Source organism: Drosophila navojoa, chromosome X, assembly GCF_054131105.1.
Source record: "Drosophila navojoa isolate 15081-1374.11 chromosome X, UAZ_NAV_1.0, whole genome shotgun sequence".
Taxonomy (NCBI): Eukaryota; Metazoa; Arthropoda; class Insecta; order Diptera; family Drosophilidae; genus Drosophila; species Drosophila navojoa.
The window spans coordinates 6765001-6790551 of NC_142895.1; the positions used below are offsets into that span (position 1 = coordinate 6765001).

At 42.5% G+C, this 25551-nt stretch overlaps 2 protein-coding genes across 11 annotated transcripts in view; one reads left to right on the forward strand and one right to left on the reverse strand.

The window, feature by feature from the left end:
* Nucleotides 1-25551, forward strand: part of dnc (phosphodiesterase dunce) — a 233721-nt gene that overhangs the window by 180476 nt on the left and 27694 nt on the right. For 7 of the 10 annotated variants that reach the window (XM_089265057.1, XM_089265058.1, XM_089265059.1 and 4 more), the window contains one exon: nt 21156-21332. In XM_089265057.1, coding sequence (XP_089121183.1) covers nt 21156-21332 — 177 coding nt within the window. Of the gene's footprint in view, nt 1-10741; nt 12085-21155; nt 21333-25551 lie in introns of all 10 variants that reach the window. The other 3 variants (XM_089265065.1, XM_089265067.1, XM_089265066.1) reach the window with 1 other exon arrangement.
* LOC115565217 (katanin p60 ATPase-containing subunit A-like 2) lies at nt 12391-14339 on the reverse strand. The gene has a single exon (XM_030390252.2). It carries the CDS (start codon nt 14248-14250, stop codon nt 12709-12711), a length of 1542 nt encoding a protein of 513 aa, XP_030246112.1. The 5' UTR covers nt 14251-14339; the 3' UTR covers nt 12391-12708.

Consider the following 25551-nt stretch of genomic DNA (forward strand, 5'->3'; position numbering starts at 1 on the left):
AAAAATACAAAATAGATAAAGAAATAAAAAATAGATCAGAAAAAAAATTTATAAAAATTTGAAAATAAATAAAAATTTGAAAAATAAAAAAAAAATAATAATAAAAAAATTTAAAAAATAAAAATAAAATAATAATAAAAAAATTAAAAAAAATAAAAATAAAATAATGTAAGAAAAAATAATAATAATAATATATAAAGTACCAAAAAAATTACACAAAAATTAAAAAAAAGAATAAAAATAAAATAAAATAAAAAGTAAATTGAAACAAGTTTTAAAAATAATGCTAATAATAAAAATGACAAAAAAGTAAAAATAAAAAAATAATGTAAATAATAATAATAATAAATGTAAAAATATAAAAAATGTATGAAAATGTTGTTAATAAGTTTTACACACAGTGCTGCATAGCTGACAAGCGTCGCCATGCACTGTCAGCTTTACAACACTGTCATATATGTATATAACAAAATTTTCCGAGCACTCATTCAACTTAACTTGACAGCTTTCTGCAGTGGCAAAATGAGTTATGAAAATGGAAAAGGCAAAAACTTTGTTAGCTCGCAGCACTGAGGGCGACAGTGCCTTGGAAATGTTATCTGCCCCATTTGCTGAAAGCAGTTTATATGCATAAATATATAGTAAAGAAAGTATTCCTTTGCCAAACAAATTGAATTGAAGTTTTTCTCTCCTTTTTTTTTTTTTTTTAATATTTCTGCTGCTTTTCGTTTCAAACCAAATGAAAATTTTGTCAATTAACGTTTCGCAATGCGGAACAACGCTCTAAATGCTGGCTGTTCCATCTCTGTGTGTGTGTGTGTGTGTATTTGTCGCACCTGGCTGCTGTCAGAAGCATCTACAAGCTACTGCCACACCCACTTCAGCCCTCTGGCAGCAGCGTCGGCTTCTTCCTTTTGCCATTGCCTTTGGCTTTTCCGATGCCTTTTCGCGCGCATAAAGCATACTTTTAGGCAGCCATTTTCCACTGTCACATTTAATTGAGTTTCGGCTCGACTGGCACGCTAAAAGCGACGTCATTACCTTTTACCCATGCCATGCCAGAGCGCCAGCTCGAGCATTTTGAAGATGTCCAACGGCTCCAGCTGCCACACGACTTCCAATAGCAGCAGGAGCAGGAGTGGCAGGAGCAGCAGGAGCAGCAGCTCAGCTTCCACTTATTGTTTTGCCCGACGAGCGCAGCATTTAATTGTCAAATGGCTCGACTTGAATGTGCTTTAGTTGTGAGTGCGATTCAGACAGACATACACACACACACACACATATATACATATATATATATATATATATATTTGTCTCTGTATTGGGTAGTTGGGATAGACAATGTCTCTGACGTGACATTTGTTGCAAGCTAAGCTATTTTTATGGCCAACGGACGAGTCGACTCGCCAAAAATTATTGTTTTTGCCTGCTTCTTAGTTTTCTTCGACTTCCCTTCGCCTTCCCCTTCTTCTTCTTCTTTGACTATTGTCACTTGGCGCTGCCAGCTTGTGTCCTTTCTGACGTCATCAGGCGCCATTTTGCAAACGTCCGTTCAATTTTCGCGCTCAATTTGCCATCACAAGAGAAATTACAGCTCATAAAGAGATGAAAGCCACGCCACGCCGGTACAGGTAGCACTGTAAGGGGGCGTGTCCGTGGCCATGCCGAGTGACCTTTTAAACAATCGTCTGCCAGCAAAAATCAAATGGAACATTTTCGCCTTTTCCACCATTTCCACGTCTACATTTTTTTTTTTTTTCATTCTCTCGTCTTTTAGCATTTTTTTTTTTTTTTTGGCTTTCCTCTGTTTGTTTTGGGTGTGATTATTTTTATTGCATTTTCCGCAGTGATTTCATTTTTGGCAAGCTGGACCAGCTAGCCAGTGGGCGTGGCTGGCGCGCTACCTTGGCAGCCGCAGCCACTGTGACGCCTTTTGATGTGGCGCTCGAGGCGCGCAAAAACGCTTTCGCCCACAAATCGCTTCGCACTGCGAGATCTATTCCGGGCCAGTGCTACGTGGTTTCCATTTCACATTACAAAAAAAAAAAACTAAAAAAAAACTCTAACAAAAACGAAAACTCTTAGTGAAATTGCAGCGAAAATGTTTTTGTGAAATTCATTTCATTTCGTTTGGTTTTTGTTTTTGTTTCTGGTTTTTTTTTTTTGCTTTTTGTTTTTTTGGCTTGGCCCTGGGTATCTCTGCTTGCATGCTGCCAGGACAGTTTTGAGCACGAGCCAAGTGTCAAAGACAAAAAGCAAGACACACTCTGACATACGCCCACACACACACACACACACACACACACACACACACACACACACACACACACATACATGCACACTCAATGGCAGGCGCCCAGTTATGAAGATGTTTTCATGTGGGTGTCAACTCTTGTCTGCTTGACATCAATTGACTTTTTGAGCATGCACACACACACACACATACACACACGCGCACACACACACACGTGCACACTGGTCATAGGCAGCCCAGCTGCTAGCCACGCCCCTTAATTATGTTGTCATTGAGTTTAATTGAAATTTTTGGGCAACAATTTTTAAAGTGCAAAACATTTTGTATATTATGCAACACATGCAGCATGCAGCATGCAGCATGCAGCAAGCCACCAAAGTGGATGAAAGTGCTATGAGTGAGTGTGTGTGTGTGTGTGCATGTGTGTGTGTGTGTGAGGGTGGGCATGGCAAATGGGTTAAGTGTGTTAGCTACAAATTCATGGCATACACATAGGCGCCAAGGGAGAAGCAGCTGCAGCAGCAGCAACAACAACAACAACAACAACAACGACTGAAACGTTGACACACATATACAAATTGCAACGCTATTAACAGCAGCAGCAAGTCAACTCTGTGCATGTGTGTGTGTGTGTGTGTGAATCAATACGTTTGACACTAATTTGGGCAGCATTTGCATTGAGATTCATTGAAAATGGCATCGTCATTGCCCAATAACAACAACAGCAACAACAACAACAACATCATCATAATCAAACATTATCATCATCATCAACATCATCAGCAGCATCATCAACGTCGTCCTCATCATCGACATTATCATTGTTGTTGAAGGCTCTGACAACAAAAGCATCAAATTGCAGCTGGGCCCCCAAGAAACGTTAAAGCAATGGGCCAACAGCAGCTGAATTTTGGCTTAAACAGCGAGCCACAAGGGCGCCGCACAAGGTGGGTGTGGCCGCTGCCAAAGTGTGACAGAGAGAGAAAGAGAGAGTGAGACCAAAAGTGGCTTGAATTAAAAAAGAATTGATTGGAATTTTTTATAAATAGTTATGGAATACGATAAAATTTGGAGTGAAGCTGCGAATTCGATATTAGAGAGATGAAGGGAGAGAGAGAGAGAGAGAGAGAGAGAGAGAGAGAGAGAGAGAGAGAGAGAGAGAGAGAGAGAGAGAGAGAGAGAGAGAGAAGAAAGAGAGAAATGAGAATGGGGTAAAGAGAAAGACAAAGAGAGAGGGAGCGCGACAAACCAAAAAGTCGGAAATAGAGATAGAACCCGAAGCATAGAGAGAGGCAGAAAGAGAGGAAGCGGTCGCCCATACAACCAATCGCTCACTCTAGCTTTCTCTGTTTGTGTTTGCCTCTCTCTCTCTCTCTTTCGCTCTCTCTCCTTTTTTCATGCTTTCTGCCTCTTTGTTTCACTATCTTCGCTTCTTTTTGTCTCTCTCATTTGCCTCTCCCTCTTCATTTTTCCCTATTTTCCTATTCGATCTCACTTTAACTCACTCTTTGACTCAACTTCTGTATCTCTCCATAACTTCTCTATCCCATTGTAATTTCTCTCTCTCACTCTGTCTTCCTCTCTCTATCCTTTTCTCTTTTCCTCTCTTCCTTTCTACTCTCTCATCTGCGTTCGACTCGTCTTTTTCCTCACTGGGTCTATTTATCGAGGAAGATATGTCTCTGTCCCAGTTGTTTGTCTCTATTTCCTTTTCAGGCTCTCTCTACCACTCTCTCTTTAACTTTCAATCTCACTCTCTCTCTTTCTGTCTTTCCCTATCTCTCTGTCTCTCTCTCTCTCTCTCTCTCTCTCTCTCTCTGTCTCTCTCTCTGTCTCTCTCTGTAGATATGAAAATTCGTTCGATATTGCTTCTCTTTTCAGCCTTCTGCATCCACCTCGTTCTCTTTCTCTCTCTTATGACTCCTAGCACTGCTTTGATATACCAAGAAATCCTATGGAACTTTGACTTTAAATTACATTAATTTATTTGCTAATTATTACCTTTAATTAATTGTATTTTGAAATGAGCATTGAACCATCCATCTATCCATTTATCAATCGATTTCAATTGAGCCAATTCGCACTTGGGCCGAGTTGGACTTTAATTATTTCTGCACTCGAATAGCTATTTAAGTGCACATAAAATGTGAATAAATGATTACATTATATATATTTGTGTCTATGTATTTCATAAAAGTAATCGGACATGAAATGCGCTTGTCACGAATCATTCTGAATTCGCCATATTTGGGAATTGGCGTAAATTAATAAATACATTCAGCGAACGTTTGTTAATGCCGAAAACGATAATTGAATTTGGCTATCAGCGAGATGCAGCTGCAACAACATTATCTACCTCTCACACACACACACTCTCTCTCTCTCTCTTTCACTTGCTGTTTCCCTCGTTTTTGTATGTATTTATTGAATGGGTTATCGGCATTGAGTTCTCAGTATTTGTGAAATTGCGCATACGCAATGTTGTCGCAGCGGGTAACCAAACCAATCGCTTAGCCAACGAAATATGCTTTGCATTATGCAATGCCTCCTGCCTTCTGGCTGTTAATGCACTTGGTCACAACACACACACACACACACTCACACACACACATACAGCCGCTCTACTCTGCATGTATAAAACATGTTTTTGCATTAAGCGTATCTCGCATTTTGGATTTTGTATTTTGCACACACACACACACACACACATATATATACATTCTTCTATAAATATGTATACATATAAATATATATATTTTGTAATACATTATGAGGGAAGGACGTTGCAACTATGACGACCTCATGATGTTTCTAATGATTGCAGCAATCATGATAATGATCATCATCATGATGCTGGTGCCACTGCTGCTGCTGCTGCTGCTGAGCTGTATTTAAGTGCACACAAACACACACACACACACTCACACACACTCACACACTCACAGCATCGCCTGCCTTTTAAAGCTATTAAAGGGCTGCTGGCCTGATTGCTCGCTGCTGCTGCCTCGTTGCGCTGCTCTGCGACCTGTTTGACGTCATTTGGCTGCTCGTTAGTTACGCACACACACACACACGCACACACACATACACAGACACATTGGCCAACAGATCAGCTGACTTGAGCTGCTCTGCTCTGGCCCCGCACTCTCTATATGTAATTGAAATTTCCGCGTCGAGCCACATTTGTCATTCAACGCATGACTACCAAAAAATATTGCAAAATGCGCTGCTGCGGCTGCTGCTGCTGCAGCTGCTGCCGTTGCAGTCATTGTTATGAAAGTTTTGTATACCCTGTAAGCGTGTGACCAAGTGTTGCTTGAGTAGACTGGGCAGAGTTAAGCTGTGAACTGAGGGATATGAGCTCATAGCTTTTTACAGGGTATCTGTAGTCTCTCCATAGAATCTGTGTATGGCCTATTAGTAGTAGATAAGTGCCGTGAGAGTGCTAAGCAAACAGTTTGCTTGATGGACCTAAGCTAAGCTAAGAAGTTATAGCTTTTACAGGGTATCTATAGTCTCATACAAGTTTTCTACACCCAGTAAGCAGTAATTTAAGATTGCTGAAGTCTTAAATGTGCACTTTGCTTGATAGATTTGGACCATATACCTGCTATAAGCTCTGGGCTTTTACAGGGTATCTCTAGTCTAATTCTGAATGCTTTGTATACCCTGTAAAACAGCGTCTAAATGTAGCTAGTGGACGACTAGACATGCACTTTATGGTCACACATGTATGACATGAAGTTTCATTAACTACAGGGTATCTCTGGTGTCATTATGAATGTTTTGTATGCCCTGTAAAACTGTGTTTTAATATCGGTAATGGACGGATATAGATGCATTTTGTAGTCATACATGGCATGAAGTTTTTTCATTACAGGGTATCTCTGCTCTCATAATAAATGCTTTTATATACCCTGTAAGCTGTGAATGAGGTTTGCTTGATATAAGAAATGTATGTTACTGATAGACTTGAGTCCTATATATAGAAAGAGATATATGCTATGAACTGCGTATCTCTACAGCGTATCTCTAGTCACGCCATTCGCCCCGATTTCTGTGGCCTGGCCAGTTGCTGCTTTTCGTCCAGGCGACTGGCGACGCGCAGTCTAAACTTCGTTTTTTTTCCCCTCTGACTATCTGACTGTGCTCAATCTGTCTTGCTCTTCCTTCGTCTCGCAGACTCTCTCTACCCATGCCTCACTTCCTCACTCTCCATCTCTCTCTCTCTCTCTCTGCAGCTCTGTGCATTGTCCAGTGGTCGCGCAAAAAATTCCATAGCATACTTTTTTGGGACTTGTCGTTGCGCTTTATTAATGAACATGGCGCGCAGCGTGTCAACAGGCCTCGACGGCGGGTTTGGCGCTAGAGCGAGACGGCACCAATACAATGTATAAATATTATGTAAACACGCAAACAATGAAGTGATTTGTTGCTACTTAAATTTAGCCCCCGAGAGAGAGGGAGAGGGAGAGAGAGGGGGGAGAGGGTGCGCCAACAACAAAACAACATTCGCCTGGCTAAGGGGAGGCTTTAGCTGCTGCTGCTGTTGGTCTACTTGGCTGCCTTTGGCTCGCTTAGCTGATGCTGCAACTTGAAGAAATCTTTTCATTTTTTCTGCCTCTACTCGCTGTGCTCTACTTTTCTATCTGCGTGCGTGTGTGTGTGTGTGTGGAATTAGTTGCCAAAGAAAAGTGAGGCAAGGCAAGCAAAAAAAAGCAAGAAATTGAAAGGAATTATGTAGCCAGGCGTCGGTTGTCGAGCGCAGTCGCTGTAAAAGTAGCAAAACAGCAGCGCCGGAGGCAAAGCAAATGGAAGGCACGGACTTTGCCAGCCAGAGAGTTGCTAGCTTGTTTACCAACACTTAAGCAGCAGTAGCAGGAGTAGCAGCTAGCCTGGCGGGCGCGATAAGCCAGCCGCAATAGATGCGAGGGCCCAGAGCTGCTGCTTGGCTAGAAAAATTGATGCTTGTACCTGTGGCTGTTTGCCAGCGCGGCTTCTGTGTTGCATGTCACGATACATCTATATATGTATGTGTGTGTGTGTGCTGCACTTACAGCACTCTGCCACAAATGGACGCATGTCTTGCAACTTTTTCTCCTTCCTGTAATTGAATATGAATAGCTGCAGCATGAAGATGAAGCGTCTAATTGAAATGCCATATATCTCTTGTCGGACGGAGCTTAATGTCATTAAATATATACTTATAGATGTCGTCTTATAATGTCGTATAATATAGAAATCGATAAGTCTACTATATATTCACATGTGGCAGCTGAGCTATGAGCTAATAAGTCCAGGCCTCAGTTTCAGCAATCGCCTATTCAGTACATTCTCTTGAGATCTGAGAAGTGGTAGGTGTTCTTAAGAGACAGATCTGGAAATTTTATGTCGATAATGTGTTAGTAAATAGTAAAGTTCAATTCATGGAATTAGTTCCATAATTTTCACTAATTTGTTATACAGTATATTCTGCTCTTGAGCAGAGCTGCCCTCACATATTCATGCACCCTATCTATCCTTATTGCCTAGGCTATTTTTAAAGCCTCTGATATACCAACAACTTTACTTTACGTTTATTCAAAAAATTTTGTTTGCTCGCGTTGCTCATTTCGATTCGTTGCGAATCAGTTAAATACCTCCCTGAAGGTTAATTTTCCCAGTGCAATGGTCGACAATTGGGGCTAACTTTTAACTTGGTGCTGATTATATATTATTTTATATGTATATATATTGCCTGAATATGTCACATGACTGAGATGAAATGTTTTTTTGATCTAATAAACATATTGCTCAGTAATCGGAAATCAAATTGGTGTACTTTAGAGTTTCCCCCAATATCAAAGTTACCCTGCCAAAGCGTTGCTACTTTATGACAATGCTAAAAGTTATTCTAGAGATCCTTATCGCAGCTTGTTTTAGAGATATTCCATAAAGGCAGGCTGGAACAACAATTGCATTTTGAAGTAAGTTTGCTGAGGCTGCATATTCAAGCCGCTTGGCTGCCATAAGCCAAGCCAGACGTCTATCAGGAGAGACGCCAAGGTATTATTATTGCATCAGACGGGCTTTTGTTGAAGTGAAATGAAATGCAACATGCATTACACGCCCATAAGAACACGAACACACACACACACACAGAGAGAAATTTCATAGAAATTTCCTTGGGCTTCATTAATGCAGTTTGGCTTGCAAAGTCGTTAGACACTTTCAGGCTATAAAGCAATTTAAAACAAATTAAAAATTGGTGCGTGGCAATTATGGACGCTGGACGCTAACAGCAGCTGTCCAGGTGTCCCGGCGCCCAGGTGCCAAGCTGCCACGTGGCTTTGTCGTCAGCGCTGGCCTTTTGCCAATTTGTCTATAATCAAATGAAATATTCAATTAGAGAGATAATTACGGCCTAACTACGGCATATTGAATGCATATTTGAAATTGTCTGCGATGCGAAGGGACGGCCGGCCCTTGAGGTAATTGGCATTGCAGCTGCACCTGCAGCAGCTGATGTGGTTCCTGCATTGTTATCATTACTATCATCATCATTATTATTATTGTTATTATTCCGTTGCATCGCATTATTTAAACATATTTCAATTATAATTGAACTTTAGCGCTGCCAACTAAGCAGCTTAGTTTAATGTCAGATACTTGTATATAACTGTAAGTACATGTCTCACCCCTCTATCACTGTCTACATACATATATATGTCTATATATATAGATAAATATTGCCTTCCCAAGACGCAACTGGAAAATTGTGCTCTTAACAAGCCAGCGCAGTTCGTCTTCGCTTTAGCCGCTTAGTCGACGGCAGCCCAGTGCAGTGCAGTGCAATGTCGTGCCGTGTGTGGGTGCCCAACTGGTCCCAACTGGCTCGATTCGCTTGTTAGTCCTCTGTGCAGTCTGTTGTGCAAGTGTGCGCCATAATTGTGCATTGATTATCATAATGCTAACCATCAGAATTGCGCAGAATATTGCGACAAACAAGCAACGCACACTCAATAGCCACTTAATCGCTAACTCGCTCGCTCACACACACAATCTCTCTCTCCCTCCCTCTCACTTAGTCAATCATTCAATCAGTCAACCAGTTAGTGCAGTCGTTCAAATGAAGCGTGCACAAATGTTGTCATCGCAGACCGCAGACCAAACCGAGCGATGTCTTCGAAATTTATTTAAGCTTAAATCGGAATCGAATCAATGCGAATTTTCAATGCGACTGTCTTGATGCTTGTGCAATGTTTCGATTAGTGAAGGGTGCAAAGGATGGGCTAAAGTGAATTGAGCTATAACTTGTCTGTCTCCTTGGCCCTTCATCGACATGAACTTTAAGCTAAAGGGAACGATAAGTGTTTGGTATGAACTCTAAGCTAAAGGGAACGTTAAGTGGCTAAGTTTAAATAAAAATCTACATAAATATATACGGCTATATATAAAGTTAATCAACGCATAGCAGACATATAAGTTGGCTTAAAATAGCAAATGGCTCCGGGTATTTGTTAGTCGGTCATGCTGGGACTAGTCAACTCGTATTGCTCTTAATACATTGATAGCTATGTGCAAGCAAATGAGATTGGCTTTGCCATAGATTTGAATGATCTCTGGTCCGGGTAGCCATTGGTCGTTCATTATTGAGCTAAAGAGTTCTTATGTAGATACTATACTAGATAAATGAGAGCGTTATGTATGCTAATCAACGTCCGGGTATCTCCAAGTCGTGCACATTGTACAAGAAAACTAAAAAACTGAATGTGAGAGCCAATAGGCTGAGGCTTACTATGCTTGCAAGTCCGGGTATCTTTTAGTCGGTGCACCTTGCTTCTAGAGAAGTTTTAGTCTTATGTGCAAGCGAATGGGTTAAAGTTTATTGTGCATGCTGATGATTGACCAGATATCTTGTAGTCAGTCAATGTCAAACTAGAGAACTCTAAATCAATTATATGCACTGAGAATATGGTTCATGATCAAGCATATATCTAATAGGAGAGAGCTTCTTTATATTTCTATGCACATACTAAAATGATATTGCCAATTGGCTTAAATGCTGATGATTGTTTGGTTAGTCGGTCATTATGGAACTCTGAGTTCATAAACGTTTAGGCTGGACCTGAATGTTAATATTGGTTTCTCGAGCTAAATCTTTTTGCTCACCTTTGTTATACGGATCTGTCCTCCATCTGTAGACATACTGGATCTTTGCTGTTCTGTAAGCGGAGGAAAGTTTTCAAAGCAGAAGAATTATACTCGACTAAGTAGTATAGAATAGTTTATCTCTTTCTCCGTTTCTCTTTCTCTATGTCTTCGAATCTGTATCTAGTTTTTCTACTATCTCTCCCCGCCCCGCTGTGTATTTGTGTGTGTCGATTAAGCTTCCGCTTCCGTTTCAATTGCTGTGCGTTGTGTCTGTCTCTCTCTCTCTCTCTCTCTCTCTGTCTTTTTCACTCTCTAACAGCCCGTACATTCATCTAGCTCTCTCGTTCTCCCTAGCGCTTTGTATGCTAATGAAATGTTAAGTGCAATATTAAAAGCAAACTCGAATCGAATTTAAGTTAATTAAAGCAAAAGCAACAACGAATTCAAATTGCAAATCAAAAACGAAAATCGCCAAAAACGAACAAACAAAAAAGAAAAGAAAACGAGTGCAAACAAAACTGAACGAATTTCCATTCGAGATGCCAGCGCACCACTAGAGCACCACCCACTGCTTGAGCCACACCCACCCGACCGCCAACACCCACAGCAGACGAAGCAGCCAACGACCACAGCAGTATGATTGCCACATTGTTTATAATATTTGCATTTATACGCGCCTTCCCCTGGAGTCGGCGTCGCGCATATGTAGCCGCCGCTGGACGAGCTCCGCTGGCACTGACCCTGATGCCCGCCGACGAGGAGGAGCAGCAGCAGCAGCAGCAGCAACAGCAGCAGCAGCAACAGCTGGACAATAACAATGGGCCACGCGTCTCCATCACGACAATGGGCAATGGGCATGGCCATGGCCATGCGGAGCATATGCCGCGGCCACGTCGCAAATCCTCCAAGTTCCACGAGGTCACATTCAGCGGCAGCGTCGGCGGCGGCGAGAGCGACGGCGAGGGCGAGGCGGTGGCCACAACAACAGCAGGAGCAGGAGCAGTAGCAGCAGCAGCAGCAGCAGCAGCAGCAGCAGCAGCATCTGTTGCCGCTGGAGCTGGCAGCAAACGGCACTCGCTGGGCGCGACGAGCACCACCAGCAACTCGGGTTCGACGATAACGGCGCCATATCGCACGCTCGGCAGCAGCAATCGATCGCGAGGATCGCGCGACTATGGGCACATGAGCCAGCATGAGTACTATCAGCTGCATACGGGCTCGTCGTCCTCGAACGGGATGCGCGGCATGACGCAGCGCAGCGACACAATGGCCACCGAGGCGGAGGAGTTTGAGGACGAGGAACGGCCGCCGATGGACGACGATGAGGCGGCCAGCTATGACCGTGAGACGGAGGAGTTCTATAGCAATATACAGGATGCCGCTGGCACCGCCAGCAATCGCAGCAAACGCTCATCGCTATTCTCGCGCTCCGATAGCTCAGCCACCACCACCTCATCCAGTGGCGGCGGCACCTTTACGGGCGCCAAGCGGCGTTCGGCCGCATCGATCATGTCCTCGTCGCTCTGCTCCGACGTGATGATCGGCAGCGATCGGCGCAGCTCCACGACCACCGAGTACAGTGGCCGTTCCGTGGCCGGTTCGGTGCCCATCAACACGCAGCGTCGGTCCAGCGGACGCATTCGTCGCAATGTCTCCCGCATGACCATCGCGGGAGCCAGACGTCGCACCACGGGAAGGTAACGCTAACGCATCCACACGCTGCGTTCACATGTCTATTGTAAACCTAACTCTAGCTCTAACTCTTCTCGCACTCTCACACTCACTTCCTCTCTCTCACTCTCACTCTCACTCTCTCACTCTGTATTTCATATACTTTTGTGTGTACTCGAAAGTGGAATATTGAAGAAAAAATACTTGTTCGTACTTAACAGGAATAGGAACAGTAAGGCTAAGGCCTTGCCTGATCTCTCATTAAACCGAGTCTTAGGAAATATATTCATTTATTGTACTAGTCCGGAATTCGTAACACTAGCCTCAACATAAAACAGAATAGAACTCTGAAACTTTCAATTATCTTATCATTAAACCTTAATTACTTTTTTGTACTTCTATGGTTTTTTTTCTTTGTTTTCAGCTTAGGTCCTTTCTTCATTCATAATCAGGTTTTATGTTGACTTCAGATTCGTCCATTCTATTCTATATTCATAATTTATTAGCTTGAGTTTCTTCTTTATTTGCATTCAAGTCTAATACAAGTTAGCCTTCAGATAAAGCCATTTTGCATCGCCTCTACCGCGCACTACCTTTGAATCCGAGAGCTCTACTCGCAGCTTCTCTTCATTTAATGTGAACGGTGGCATTCAGGAGCCGTTCTCTTGCTGCCACTGCTCGTGCTTGGCCAACAGCTTCATGCCCAGCGGTCGGATCTGCTGGAAGGCCCGCTCTACGCTACCGTCCTGCGGGGCCTGCGGCTGCTTGGTTGGGTTCGGCTCGCGGCAGGCACGTGTGGCATGGCGCATGCGCTGCATGCTCACCTCCTTGCAGGCCAGGCGTATCTCGTCGCCGGTGAAGTGCTCGGAGAGGGCAGTCAGCTGCTCCAGCAGCTTGGGCGTCAGGCTGATCGTTGAGCCCAGCAGGCGGTTGATCAGGCTGGAGCGTTCGGCGGCGCTGGGCAGCTGCACGAGCAGCTTCTTCTCGAAGCGTCGCAGGAAGGCCTCGTCGATGTCCCAGGGCAGATTGGTGCTGGCCAGCACGAAGATGCCGCTGAGCGTATGCTCCATGCCGTCGAGCAGCTGCAGCAGCTCGTTCTTGAATCGCTTCGAGGACTCGTGATCTGTGGCGCGATCTCGTTTCGAGGTCAGACTCTCGATCTCATCGAAGAAGATGACGGAGGGTGAGCGGCGTGCGGCCATGTGAAACAGCACGCGCAGTATTTTTTCCGATTCGCCACGCCACTTGGACACCATGATGCTGGCCGTGATGTTAAAGAATGTCACCTTGCCGCGCGTCTCGGCGTAGAGGGCCTTGGCCAGGTAGGTCTTGCCGCTGCCGGGCGGGCCGTGCAGTAGAAGGGAGCGCCAGGGCTTGAGGCCGTTGGCAAACAATTGCGGATACTCGATGGGCGTCAGTACGGCCTCCTTGACCAGCTCGATGGCGTTCTGATTGCCGCAGATGTCCGTCCAGCGCAGCTTGATGTCCTCGCACAGGATGCTCGTCTTGACCAGCTCAGCCAGCGCCTGCCATTCGAGCGAGGCGAATAGCGCATCGTCGCCCGCATGCCCATGCTCGATTTCATTGAGTGCAGCGATCCGTGGCTCTGCCATCGACTCGGCCGTCTCCATCTTTTTGATGTGAAGCGACAGTCGGCTCGCCTGCAGCTGGCCCGGGCCCAGCTGCTGCGGGTCGGCGGCCAGGCTGGCGGCAGCCGCGGCAGTCGCTGCACCAACGCCCGCATGCCAACAGGCCTGAGCATCGCCGGGTCGCTGCACCGACTGCGACTGCGACTGCGGCTGTGACTGCGACTGCGACTGCAACTGCGACGTCGGCTGTGACGTCGGCTGGTCGATTGCCTTGCCAACGCCCTTCGTCGAGCTGAGCTCCACTTTCAGCTTGGGTCCCAGCTTTTTGAGCACGCGCGGATATTTGCCAAACTTCATATTGAAATAGCTCGCATACTCCAAATAGATGGCGTCGAGGTCCACATTATCGCACACCTCATACTCCTCGGTCAGCCGGCCCTCCCCCTTCAGTGTCTCGGCGCTGTTATAGTACCCATTCTCCACCAAATAGCGGTGCATCAGGTACAGCAAATTGCGGCGCCGTGTGGTAAAGTTTCTCACATCCTCCACTAGCAGCGTTGAGGCTGCTGTTGCCGCAACGCCGTATTTGGTCTGGGGCTTCATTTGGAGTCCCAGTGTGTACTGTATGTATGTATGTTGTGTGTACTTACATATATATATATATATATTTGTATGTGTATATGTATATGTATGTTTGTGAATATTATCTGTTGTTGACTGCTGCTGTGCGTCGTCTAACTACAACTATCGTATCGAACTGGAAGCTAAACGCTATTGACAACATTCACAGTGTTTGCCTGCCTTAAACAGGGTTGTTATAACAAACACGTACGGGTTGTTGGGGGCAACGTCACACAGCTGCACCGTGAGCTCAAGACATGCAAGAAAGGGCAAGAGTTTCGAATAATAAATGCAGTAAAGGTCATTTTATATACACATATACATATGTTTATCAATCTTATATTCAATATATATTTCAACATTATGTGAACTGATGACGTGAGACACAAAAGCTGCTAGGAAATATATATACTAGCTACTCAAGCCAAAAAATCTAGAAATACTATTTGAGCATTGCATATGTGAAAATAATTCTAGACTAATTGCAACAAGTCCATTGAATAACCCCAAACAAGCAGCTATAAATAACCATATAGAGATGATCTATACATATATGTATCTATATATAACTATATACAGTTGATCTGTTGACAAACCCAAACCTTGGATGCCAACATGAAGTGAATTCCAAAGGGTTTATGGTTTATTTTAAAGAAACATTGAATAGTATCTGAAATAGAATTTCGTATAGCTCCGATTGGGTCAAGCTAAAGCAAATACTTTCAGATATTTATATAGATTATATATAATTAAATATTCAATATAACATAAACTTATATAGAATATTATCTATTCGAGTCTCTGTCTCTCTCTGTACAACTATAAATTTTCACCACTAAACAGTGTAATCTCTGCCCACTGTGCAACGCAACGTTGCCATTGGCTGTCAGTGCGCCGGCTGTGCAGCAAACAGTCATCAACATTTTGACTATAGAAGTACCGTAAATATGCCCAGCCGCAAAAGTCAACAAGAAGATGCGAATGCGCTCTGACGAGATGCCAGAAAATGTGCCTGATTAGCAGCTAGAGATGCAGTGGGCCTGGCCGACAGATTGCCAACTGTTTTCAGCTGCTGCGATCTGTGCGTCAAAATGTGTGAGTGTGCATGCGTGTGTGTGTGTGTGTGTGTGTGTGTGAGTGAGTGAGTGCTTGTACCACTGCCACTAATTAAAATTGAGCAGAGCGTGAAGAAATCATCAGAAAGCATCAGTCAAACACTTCAGGCAAAATGCTCTTCCCTAGCATTTCGTGGGCTTGCCCCAAAGTGAATGTTGATTGGATATGAATATATTTCACTTACAAAATATATACATATGTAAATATACATATGTAAACATATTATTTTTAGCTAGTATGGTCATTACTCTGACTGCTGTGTAGGACTGTATTACTGCTCACCCATAAAAGTAATTTCCCCTTGTTGACTTTGTTACCCAAGAATCCCACATTAGGCTTCTAGGAGCATTATCATTCACTCTTTTTGCCGTAAGCAACAATATGAGAAAAGATTTAAAATGTAGTGCGTGTATTATTATAATACTTAGCTAGGATTTATTTTGAAATTTTGATATAAATAATAGCAAATGAATATCTTTAAGCAAATCCGAAATAATTTTTAACAAAAATCTGACAGTTGCCTCGACTGGACTAAAATTATAATCTATAATCTGAGTCTGAGGCCTAGTTAACTAAATGTTGAACAGTTTGTTGCTAGATCTTGTTAGATAAATCGAATATTTGCTTTTGGTATATAAAAAAAAAAGACAAACAAAATGTTTTTTTAACACCCTTGGCTCTTCTATTGGCCCGAGACTAGAGTGAACGAAATTAAAAAACAAAAAATTCTCAGTATAAAATTAAAGTTGTTTTTTTTTTATTCAAATTTATTTTTCTTTTTTTCTACCAATATTAAACTGTTTTTTTTTTTTTTTTTTTTTTTTTTTTTTTTTTTTTTATACAAATATTGTTATTCTTTTTTTAAAATTATTTTTACAAATATTTTTTATATCGAATATTACTTGATATATTGATTTTTGATAAATTCACAAAAAATAAATTAGAAAGATTATTATTATTATTTTTTTTTAATTTTTTGTTTTTGCTTAACAAAAAAAAATTTTTTTTTAAATATATATGTATATAATTTTTTAAGTTTAATTTTTAATATTTTTTTTAAATATATTTTTTTATATTTTTTTTTATATTTTTTTTTATATTTTTTTTTAATATTTTTTTAAATATTTTTTTTTATTAAACAAGGAAAAATTTATTTTTTTCATTAAGAATTGAAAACAATTTCCAATTTAATTAAAGAAGAGTTCTTTGGAATCTAACCAATTAGTCAATAAGCTCACATTATTATTATATTTATATTATATTATATGCATATATCTTTTAATATGCTTTTACATTTTGCGATGCATTATTAATTATTATTGTGTAGTTTGGCAATTTTAATGCCAATTTCAAATGTGCTTCGATTGCACTTTAGCAATTTCGTGCTCCCAAGTCCAATGAACTAGTCAATGTGCTCACTGCTGGCTCATGGCTCATGGCTCATGGCTCATGGGTGAGTCACGCCGGATGATGTGCAATGTGCGTCGAGCGTTTTGCTGCCAAGATGTTGCATGCTCAATTTGTTTTTTCTGTTTTTGTTGTTCGTGTGTATGCGTGTGTGTGTGTGTGTGATTGGTGGCCGCCAGGCGACAGCTGTTGCAACGGTTAATCAAATGCGCAACGCAATGAAATGAAAATCAACGAAATTTTGATGGGCTCGCTGCAGCTTGGGCAGCAGTTGCCTGCGCTTTGCCACTTGCCGCGCGGCCAAAATTATGCAACATGCATATGCAGCAGTGCCACACACACACACACACACACACACTTTTTTGCTATGCCTATCAGCATGAAAAAAAAGAAATCAACAGCCAAGGTAGCTGCGAGGCGGCTCAAATGGGTAGCAACACGGTGACTGAGCTTGTGTATGTGTGTGTGTGCGTGTGTGTGTATGTGATGCTGTGCTTGCTCCTCGTGTGTGTGCTCATTTCATAGCGCATGCTGTTCGCCTCGCACTTTTAATTTGGTTTATACAGAGCCCGAGCGCTGCCTGCAGCTTCTCGAATCTTTTGGGCAAAACTCAGATGCCCCGTCCGCAGCCCGGCCTGGGCCGTGCCCATTGCAGAAATGGCAGTCAGTCTCAGGCTTTTGTTAATGGCCTTGTGTTAGTTTCATGTGTGCGCCGCGTCTCTCTCTCTCTCTTCCTCTCTCGCTCACTCAAAAGCAGCTGCCACACAAGTGCTGCATGTGTCGTTGGATTGGTTTTTGGATTTGGTTTCACTAACAGTAACAGTTGCAGTTGCCGTTGCCTTTGCCGTTGCCGTTGCTGTCGCTGCTGCTGGGAATATTGTGGCCAAGGTCTTTCTGGCAGTGGCGCTTTGAATACACTCATTGAATCCATTCATTGGCCGTTGCATTAGTAAGCCGGCGCATTAATGAGGCTGCCATAAATTCCAAGCGACTCAATAATTCACTCTAAGCCAACACAAGACAATGCAACAGGGTGACCGGAGGATGGGGGAGGGGGGTGGGGCAGCTGGGTTTTTGGCCTTAAAGCCAGGCTAACAACAAACATGTATTTATGTTGCGTGCCCCATTAGCGAGTCGCGTGCGTGCTGCATGCGGAGTGCAGGCTGATTAATGCCAACACCTAGCCAGGGAGAGAGAGAGAGAGGTGGGAGGGGGTATAAGAGAGAGAGAGAGGCAGAGCAGATTGTCATTGTTGTAGGCTGGCAGGAAATGTGCCCCACGGCTGTCGCTTCTCATGCGCCTAATTATATGTGCAAATAAATGAACGACCCGAGCTGATTGTGATGAGTGTGTCAGAGGCTCTGCGTGTGTGTGTGTGTGTGTGTGTGTGTGTTTGCTCTGATTGTGTATTGCTGCCGCATAGATTCAACTGCTGCCAGAGGCAGCGGCTAAGACCCGCAATGCCGCCAACTTAATTAGTTTGTTAAGTAGGAAGTCAGTCGCTGGATGTGAAATGATTGTATGCACGACTGAATGAATGGCCAAATGAATAAGGGATTGACTGAATGACTGCAGACATGAGGACATTAATCAGCCAGGTCCACGTAGCAGACAGAACAATGCGAATAAATGTTATAGAGAGAGAGGGAGAGAGAGGGAGACATACACACACACACACTCGCACAAATTATTCAATTCTCTGGCAACATTGTGTGTGTGAAATGAAGTATATACATGTATGTAGATATGTGTATGTATAGAGCGAAACAGCAAGTTGAGCCAACTTTAAACAGCAGTAGTGAAATGCCAAAGACGAAATACTGAAATACTGAAATACTAAAATACTGCAAAATGTGCCACACTCCGCCTGCCTCATAACTTTTGAAAAGTGCTACAAAGTATGCCATGGTAAATGGCGACATTGTTGCGCACAACAGCAACAACAATAAAATGGGGCGGCCTGCGCGGTGGGCGGGGCCACACACAAACAGCAGCAGCAGCAGCAGCAGCAGCAGCAGCAGCAGCAGCAGCAATAGCAACAATAAGAGGCTAGCGTCAACTTTGTGCCAAGTTTACTTAATGACCCCGATATAAATTTTACTTAAAACATCATTTTTCTTTACGACTTTCGCTGCCAAAAGCGTCACGGCCTTCAAGGCGAACGGCAACAGGAGCCATTTTCAAGCATAAGGAATGCCAGCAGCAGCAGAGCAGCAGCAGCAGCATCAGTAGCCGTGGCAGCGGCTGGACGAGAAGGCCGAATGGCACAAGGACACAGCTGCGTCACAGAGCGTCCAGCTAAGGAGCGGCGCCCCCCCGCACGATATCTGCTTCTGCTTATGAATGTAATTTCTTTAATTATGACAACGCCCTTAGATTGATGCCAGCCTCAGATTGCCTCTGCCACTGCCTCTACCTCCACCTCCGCCTCCATTTCCATCTCTGTCTCCGTCTCTACGGCCACAGCTGCTGCCGCACGACAAATAGCTGGCAATTGCATTTCATAGAGACAAATGACATTAGCGTTCCAGTTCTTCGCTCTGTCGTGCAACTCTTTGAGCAGCTAGCGACATCTATGGGCGACTGATTAAACTAATAATTCCCATTGATCAATACAGTTATTTTCGTCGCAGCTCAGTTCAGTTTATGAACGATGCGTTGAAGCCTCTCATAATCAATAGTTGAGTAACTCAAAAGAACTTGTTCATGAACAATCAGTGGAACTAAATGTTCACAAATAGTTGAACGAGTCAATGGAGCTAGTCGCTCATGAATGGCAGAACAAGTCACTGGAACTGGTTCATAAACAGCAGAACCAGTCAATGGAACTAGTTGTTCATGAGCATGCCAATGGAACTTGTTGGTTATAAACTGCAGAAAAAAAATCAAAGCCACTTGTAGTTCAGAACAGCAGAACTAGCGAATGGAGCTCATGAACAGTTGAATAAGTCAATGGAACTAGTTGTTCGGAAAAAGTCAATGAAACTTGTAGCTCACATGCAGTAAAACAACTCAAAAAATATTGTAGTTCATATGCAGTAGAACAATTAAAAGGAACTAGTCGTTCATGAACAGTAGGAAAATTCAATGGAACTTGTGGTTCATGTATAGTAGAAGAAGGGAAGGCAGCTTGTTGCTCCTGAACAGTTGAATAAGTCAATGGAACTAGATCATGTGCAGTAGTATAAGTCAGGAGAACTTGTAGTTCATGAACATAAAAGGTCATTGAAACTTGTACTTCATGAGAAGTTGAATAAGTCAATGGAACTTGTTGTTCATGAACTTGTCGCTCATGAACAGCAGAAGGCAATGGAGCTTATGTTTCAAGAAGCCGAACGAATCAGCGGAACTAGTCGTCTATGGAACTTCCTCATTCGCAACACAAATTGTTCATCATAGACCAACACTAGTTCAGTTCACCAACTCACCTAGCTCAAGAACCACAGAATCTAGCTTGTTCAGATTTGGTGGCTCACGGCGCAACTGTACTTTGAGTGTAGTTGCTCTGCTGCCGCTGCTTTACAATTCGCAACTAGCAACTGAAGCTTGTCTGGCTTGGAGATAGTGTGAAATCGAAGCTGCTTTGCTTAACAAAATGGATAACCATCCGAATTGGGGCCGAGAATATGGTGGTTATTTGAAGACGCCCACCTAGCTGGGCGTACTTAAAAAGTTGATCCTTGGCAACCGCGCGTTAACTTGATCAGTGGCACAACTTTGGCGCGACTTGAATACACGGCCTGAGGGAAATGCGGTTCTGTAGTGAAGTCAACTTTCAGCGCAAGTTCACAATAAACTTGGCTACATTCGGTTGCGCGGTCTGGAGTTGGGGCCAGGCTGTTCCAATTTATTTCCCCCTTTTCTGTGTGTGTGGGTGCGTGGGAGAGGGGTTGTTACATTTTTAGCCGAGTTGGCGCAAAAGTTTTCATAAGCAAGCGCGGCTGACGTCGACGCAGACAAAGGGCGAAAATGTCTAACGAATTGAAAAACTTTAAAAGCGCCTTGTTAGGCGCGCTTCCGTTTCCTGTAGGTCGTCCTCGTCGCTGTCGTTGTCGTTGTCGTTGTCGTCGCCATTGCTACCCTCATGGCCCCCGTACCCCCATGGCTAACTAAACTCACCCAAACCACACTCCACTTCTGGCGGCTGTCTTCCGTTGGCGCTGAAAAGTTCGCTGTGTCAAGTCATCACGGCCGTCTATAACAGGACTCAAGTCGTGGCCTAAAAGCGTCGGCTTTCAATTATTTGGGGTCACACAGTGGGCAGCTCGTAAAGTTATTGATAATGCCTTCAATTGAATAACTGCAATAATAATCATATTTATATTTACATTCATATTTATATTTTCGTTTTCTCCCATTTACAGTTTCGATGTAGAAAATGGCCAGGGCGCCCGATCACCACTTGAGGGCGGCTCACCCAGCGCTGGTTTGGTTCTACAGAATTTACCGCAACGTCGCGAATCCTTTTTATATCGCTCCGATTCGGACTTTGAGATGTCACCAAAGTCAATGTCCAGGAACTCAAGCATTGCTAGCGAAAGGTAAGTGCCAAACACCCAATCGATTCACTTTCTATATACATAGAAGTTGGTTTTGGTTTGGATATGGTTTTTCCCTTTTTGCGTATATGTGTACATATATGATTTCAATTCATCTAGATTTTCATTTACATGCTTTAAATATGATTTGAGTTCGTATACAGCATTCACGAGCTTCATAAACTATTCATAATCCCATCCATATCACAAAAAGTTTCTGTGACAACAACGAGTACATACTATGAGTATAAATTTATGATAAGAGCATAATCAACAATTCAAACAACAGCAAACATGGCTGAAACACACCTGACATTGAAAGACAGGAGTTTAGCAGCTCTTTATTATTCCATTGTCATGTACGGCTCTAGGCTTTGCTAGCGTGTGCCACTACTAACGATTTTTTTGTTTTCTTTTCACTTCTTTTTTGTAACGTTATTCAATGTTTCATGTGATTCAACTACCTGTATCTCTACCTCTACCCTGTACCCGGTGTACTAGAATTACATTTTACTACCCTTTGTGCCTCCCCATTTTACGTCACCTACTTTTGTGACTTTTATGCTACTCCCATAGTACCTTTCCCAGCAACTACTACCATTTAAACTCTTTGCGCCCGCTCCCCGTATAACTGTTAGCACTTTTACTCCATATCGGCAACACTTTCAATTACTATTACTACGACTATTTCAATTACCATTAAGGTATATAGTTTTACTTACATATATACTACTAGTACGTTTTCTACTACTACTAATACTACTACTAAAACTACAAATACTTTTCTTTACTTTTGCACATTTATAGCATTTTCTAGTACTACTACACCTATTACAACCATTTGAACTACTACGATTTCACACTTTTCCAATCCTACTACATCAATACTAAAGTTTCTTGCCCATACAACTCAACTATAACTCATAAGTAAAGGTTCAATTACTTAAACTTATATTTACTACTTATACTAAACGTTTTATACTGTGTTATAAGAAGTGCGATTAAAACTTATATTTCTGCTCCCAATTCCTTTTTCTTTGCCTTCTAATAATAAGCGACAAGAACATGAAGTTAAACTCTAATATCAATTTACGTTGCTCTCTTATACTAAACATCTTATACTATGCTATAAGAAGAGCCTTAATATAATCCTATTTATCTTCACATTGCTTTACACATACTTCTAAGGGTAAATATTTGATACCTTTACTTTGGCATGAAGAGTGCGATTAACAGTTAAATCTCCGCTTTACAGTGACTTCTTATACTAAACATCTTATACTATGGTATACGAAGGGCTATGAGAACTTTAATTTATTCTCCTACATTACTTAAGACTTTCATATTAGGATAAATATCTTTTATCATGGTATAAGATGCGATATGAGCAGTTTACATTCACTTCTTATACTTAACATCTTATACTATAATAAAAGAAGTACGATCAAAATTGAAATTTCTACTTCTATTCGCCTTGGCACTTATTTCTTACACTAAAAATCTTATACAATAGTATTGGGGTGCGGCTAAAACTTGATTTTCTACTCCTACTCAACTTTGCATGCACTTCTTATACTATTCATCTTATACTGTGGTATAAAAAGTGCGATTAAAGCGTGCATTTTCAGTCCAGCCTAACTTTACTTGACACACGACTCTTATACTAAGCATCGTAATATATTCTGTACTATGACAAATGAAATGTGACTAGATTTACATTTGCTTCTTATACTAAACATCTTATACTGGTATAGGAAGTGCCAACTAGATCTTCAATTTCTACTCCCATTCCAATGCATAGGCAATATACCTTCCACTTCTACTCCTATTCGTGCTCTTTCTGTGCTCGTAGCAATAGGAGCAGAATCCGTGCGAGTTAAATTTGCCATGAAAGTAGTAGAAACTTTGTACTTGCTTCAGCTGCTTCCTTTTCAAACTACATTTGCTGGTCAACTGCAGCTTCCTCAGCCTGAGTGTTTTTGCCCTAGCTGCTTGACTCCTGCTCCGACTCCTGTGCGGCGTGCTGCTTTGATAACTTTTCTTCTACTACTAATTCCGAGCACAGTCGCTGGCTTCTTTTAGTTTTTCTATTACTTTAATACCACTCTCGATGCCCATAGAGAATTTCTCCTGGGCGTTTACCTCACACCAATAGGCGAGCTCTTGTTGTTGTAGTTGTTGTTGTTGTTGTTCCTTTAACTTTTGAACATTTTCATTTAGAAGTCTTAAATTTGTGCTAGCAATTTGCAGCATCTGTTGCTATTGTCTGGCTGCCTTTGCTTTTTCTGTTGAAAATGCTGCCACAATTCGCAATGCCGCACCTATGTTGCATATATGAGTGCGTATGTGTGCGTGTGTGTGCGTGCGTGTGTGAATGTGCAGCATCGTTTGCGGCATTTGAGGCACTTTGCCACATTTCAATGGCATTGCAGCGCACCGCCTCTGGAGCAAAGTTGGCAACATCATCTGCTGGTGGTCAAGAGCCGTCCCATTGATGGCATTTCTGAAATTCATAGCAAGCCTTTTGCCACATCTGGCTGCCTCTTTGGCAAAAATTCCATTCCAGCAGTTCCGGCAACGTCACCTCACCCAAAACCGTCTATATGCTCTTTACGGCTTTGCTATGTTGTCCAATGTCCGCTGTCCGGTGTCCGCTGTCTGGTGTCCGCTGTCCGCTGTCCATTGTCCGGCGTCAGCTGCTCTGTGCTCTGGGCCGTGAGTTGACCCGGCTTTGACCATTGTTTTGACAACGCTTGCAGGCATCTCGAATAAATAGCATTGGCAACTTTTTGGAAAGCTCTGGCAATGGATGACAAACAACATTTAGCCACAATTTTTGCTGAACTATTCGGGCTTTGATTAGTTAGTCAGCTTTACCTGGGGGATACCAAATATGCATGCCAATGTCACTCGTATGACACATGAATGAGCAGATACAGAGAGAGAGAGAGAGAGAGAGAGAGAGACTGTGAGAGTGAGAGAGAGAAAGGGAGCATTACGCAACTGAAAACCGGAAATACAATTTTCTCTGTTTGACAGCCATATTTTGTGCTCGAGGTGCGACAAGCTTTTCCCTTTTTAGTTGCGGCTGCATCAATGTGCAATAGGAACAGAATAATTACACTAAACAAGATGAGCGATATCAAAGCATCAGGTAGCATCATGTCAAAAGTCAAAAGCACAACACTGAAAACAGAAAACAGAAGGCAGAAAACCGAAAACCGAAAACAAAACACGCCAGAGCACCGCCATATGGAATTAGCTGGGCATCTGGTCAGCGGCCAAATGCAGCCTTGAGTAGACAAGAATTTTACAGCTATTTTTACACGACTCTTGGCACTCTCGTCGCCTGCCGTCTCAAAGGCCAAAGCGCTAAAATATATCGCGCAAAACGCAGATGAAAAATTGCAAAAATATTTGGACCGCAAAACACTTAAGGCCCTCGCACCCTACCAACGCCCCCGTCACGCCCCGAGACACTCAAGCTGAAGCGTTTCGCCCATCAAAGCAAAAGCAACGACATTCCTAGTACACTATCAACAGAGTTAGCTGTAGCTATCAGCTAGAGAGCTTAGATCTATTTCTGAGCTATCATTGATCAGCATTCTCAGCTCATATTGATTTCATTTAACTTTGAACTATCCTTAACTCTGTATCGCTATCTCTGGCTATATACTTCTTTCCCCATATATCTTGATATTCTTGAAGATCTTATGCCACCATTGATGTTTCATACAAATGAATGCCAGTTTTGTATGTGCGTAAATTACTGCTCTTACCCACTGTTTAAATGTCTCTCTTTGTTCTTCCGTTTTTAATGTTTGATGTATAGCTTCAAATGCTTTAACTAAATATTCTACTCTAAGAAAGTTCGACAACCTTGCTTATATGTATGTGATAATCAGAATCGAATCAAATTACTATAAGTGGATGTTTTTCTTTGAGGACTGGACAAGAGATCATAATGTCAACGTGGACTGGTAACATATGCAGTCTAATTGATCGCTAGATGATAGGTCAAGGGGTCAATCTAAATGCAGCTCTAGACCAACATTGAGTGACCCCATATTCTATACTAATACTTAAAATTTAATTAGAATCTATCCTAATAAGCCATAGAACTACACTTAATTAGGATAACCTAGAAGCTGATCTAGACCTACATTGAGTTACCCCCATATTATCCCACTAGATTTCTAGGCCAACATAAACAATCAAAGCA

Excerpts from the sequence above, each read along its gene's own strand:
- LOC115565217 (XM_030390252.2), bottom strand. The coding sequence starts at position 14,250 with ATGAAGCCCCAGACCAAATACGGCGTTGCGGCAACAGCAGCCTCAACG.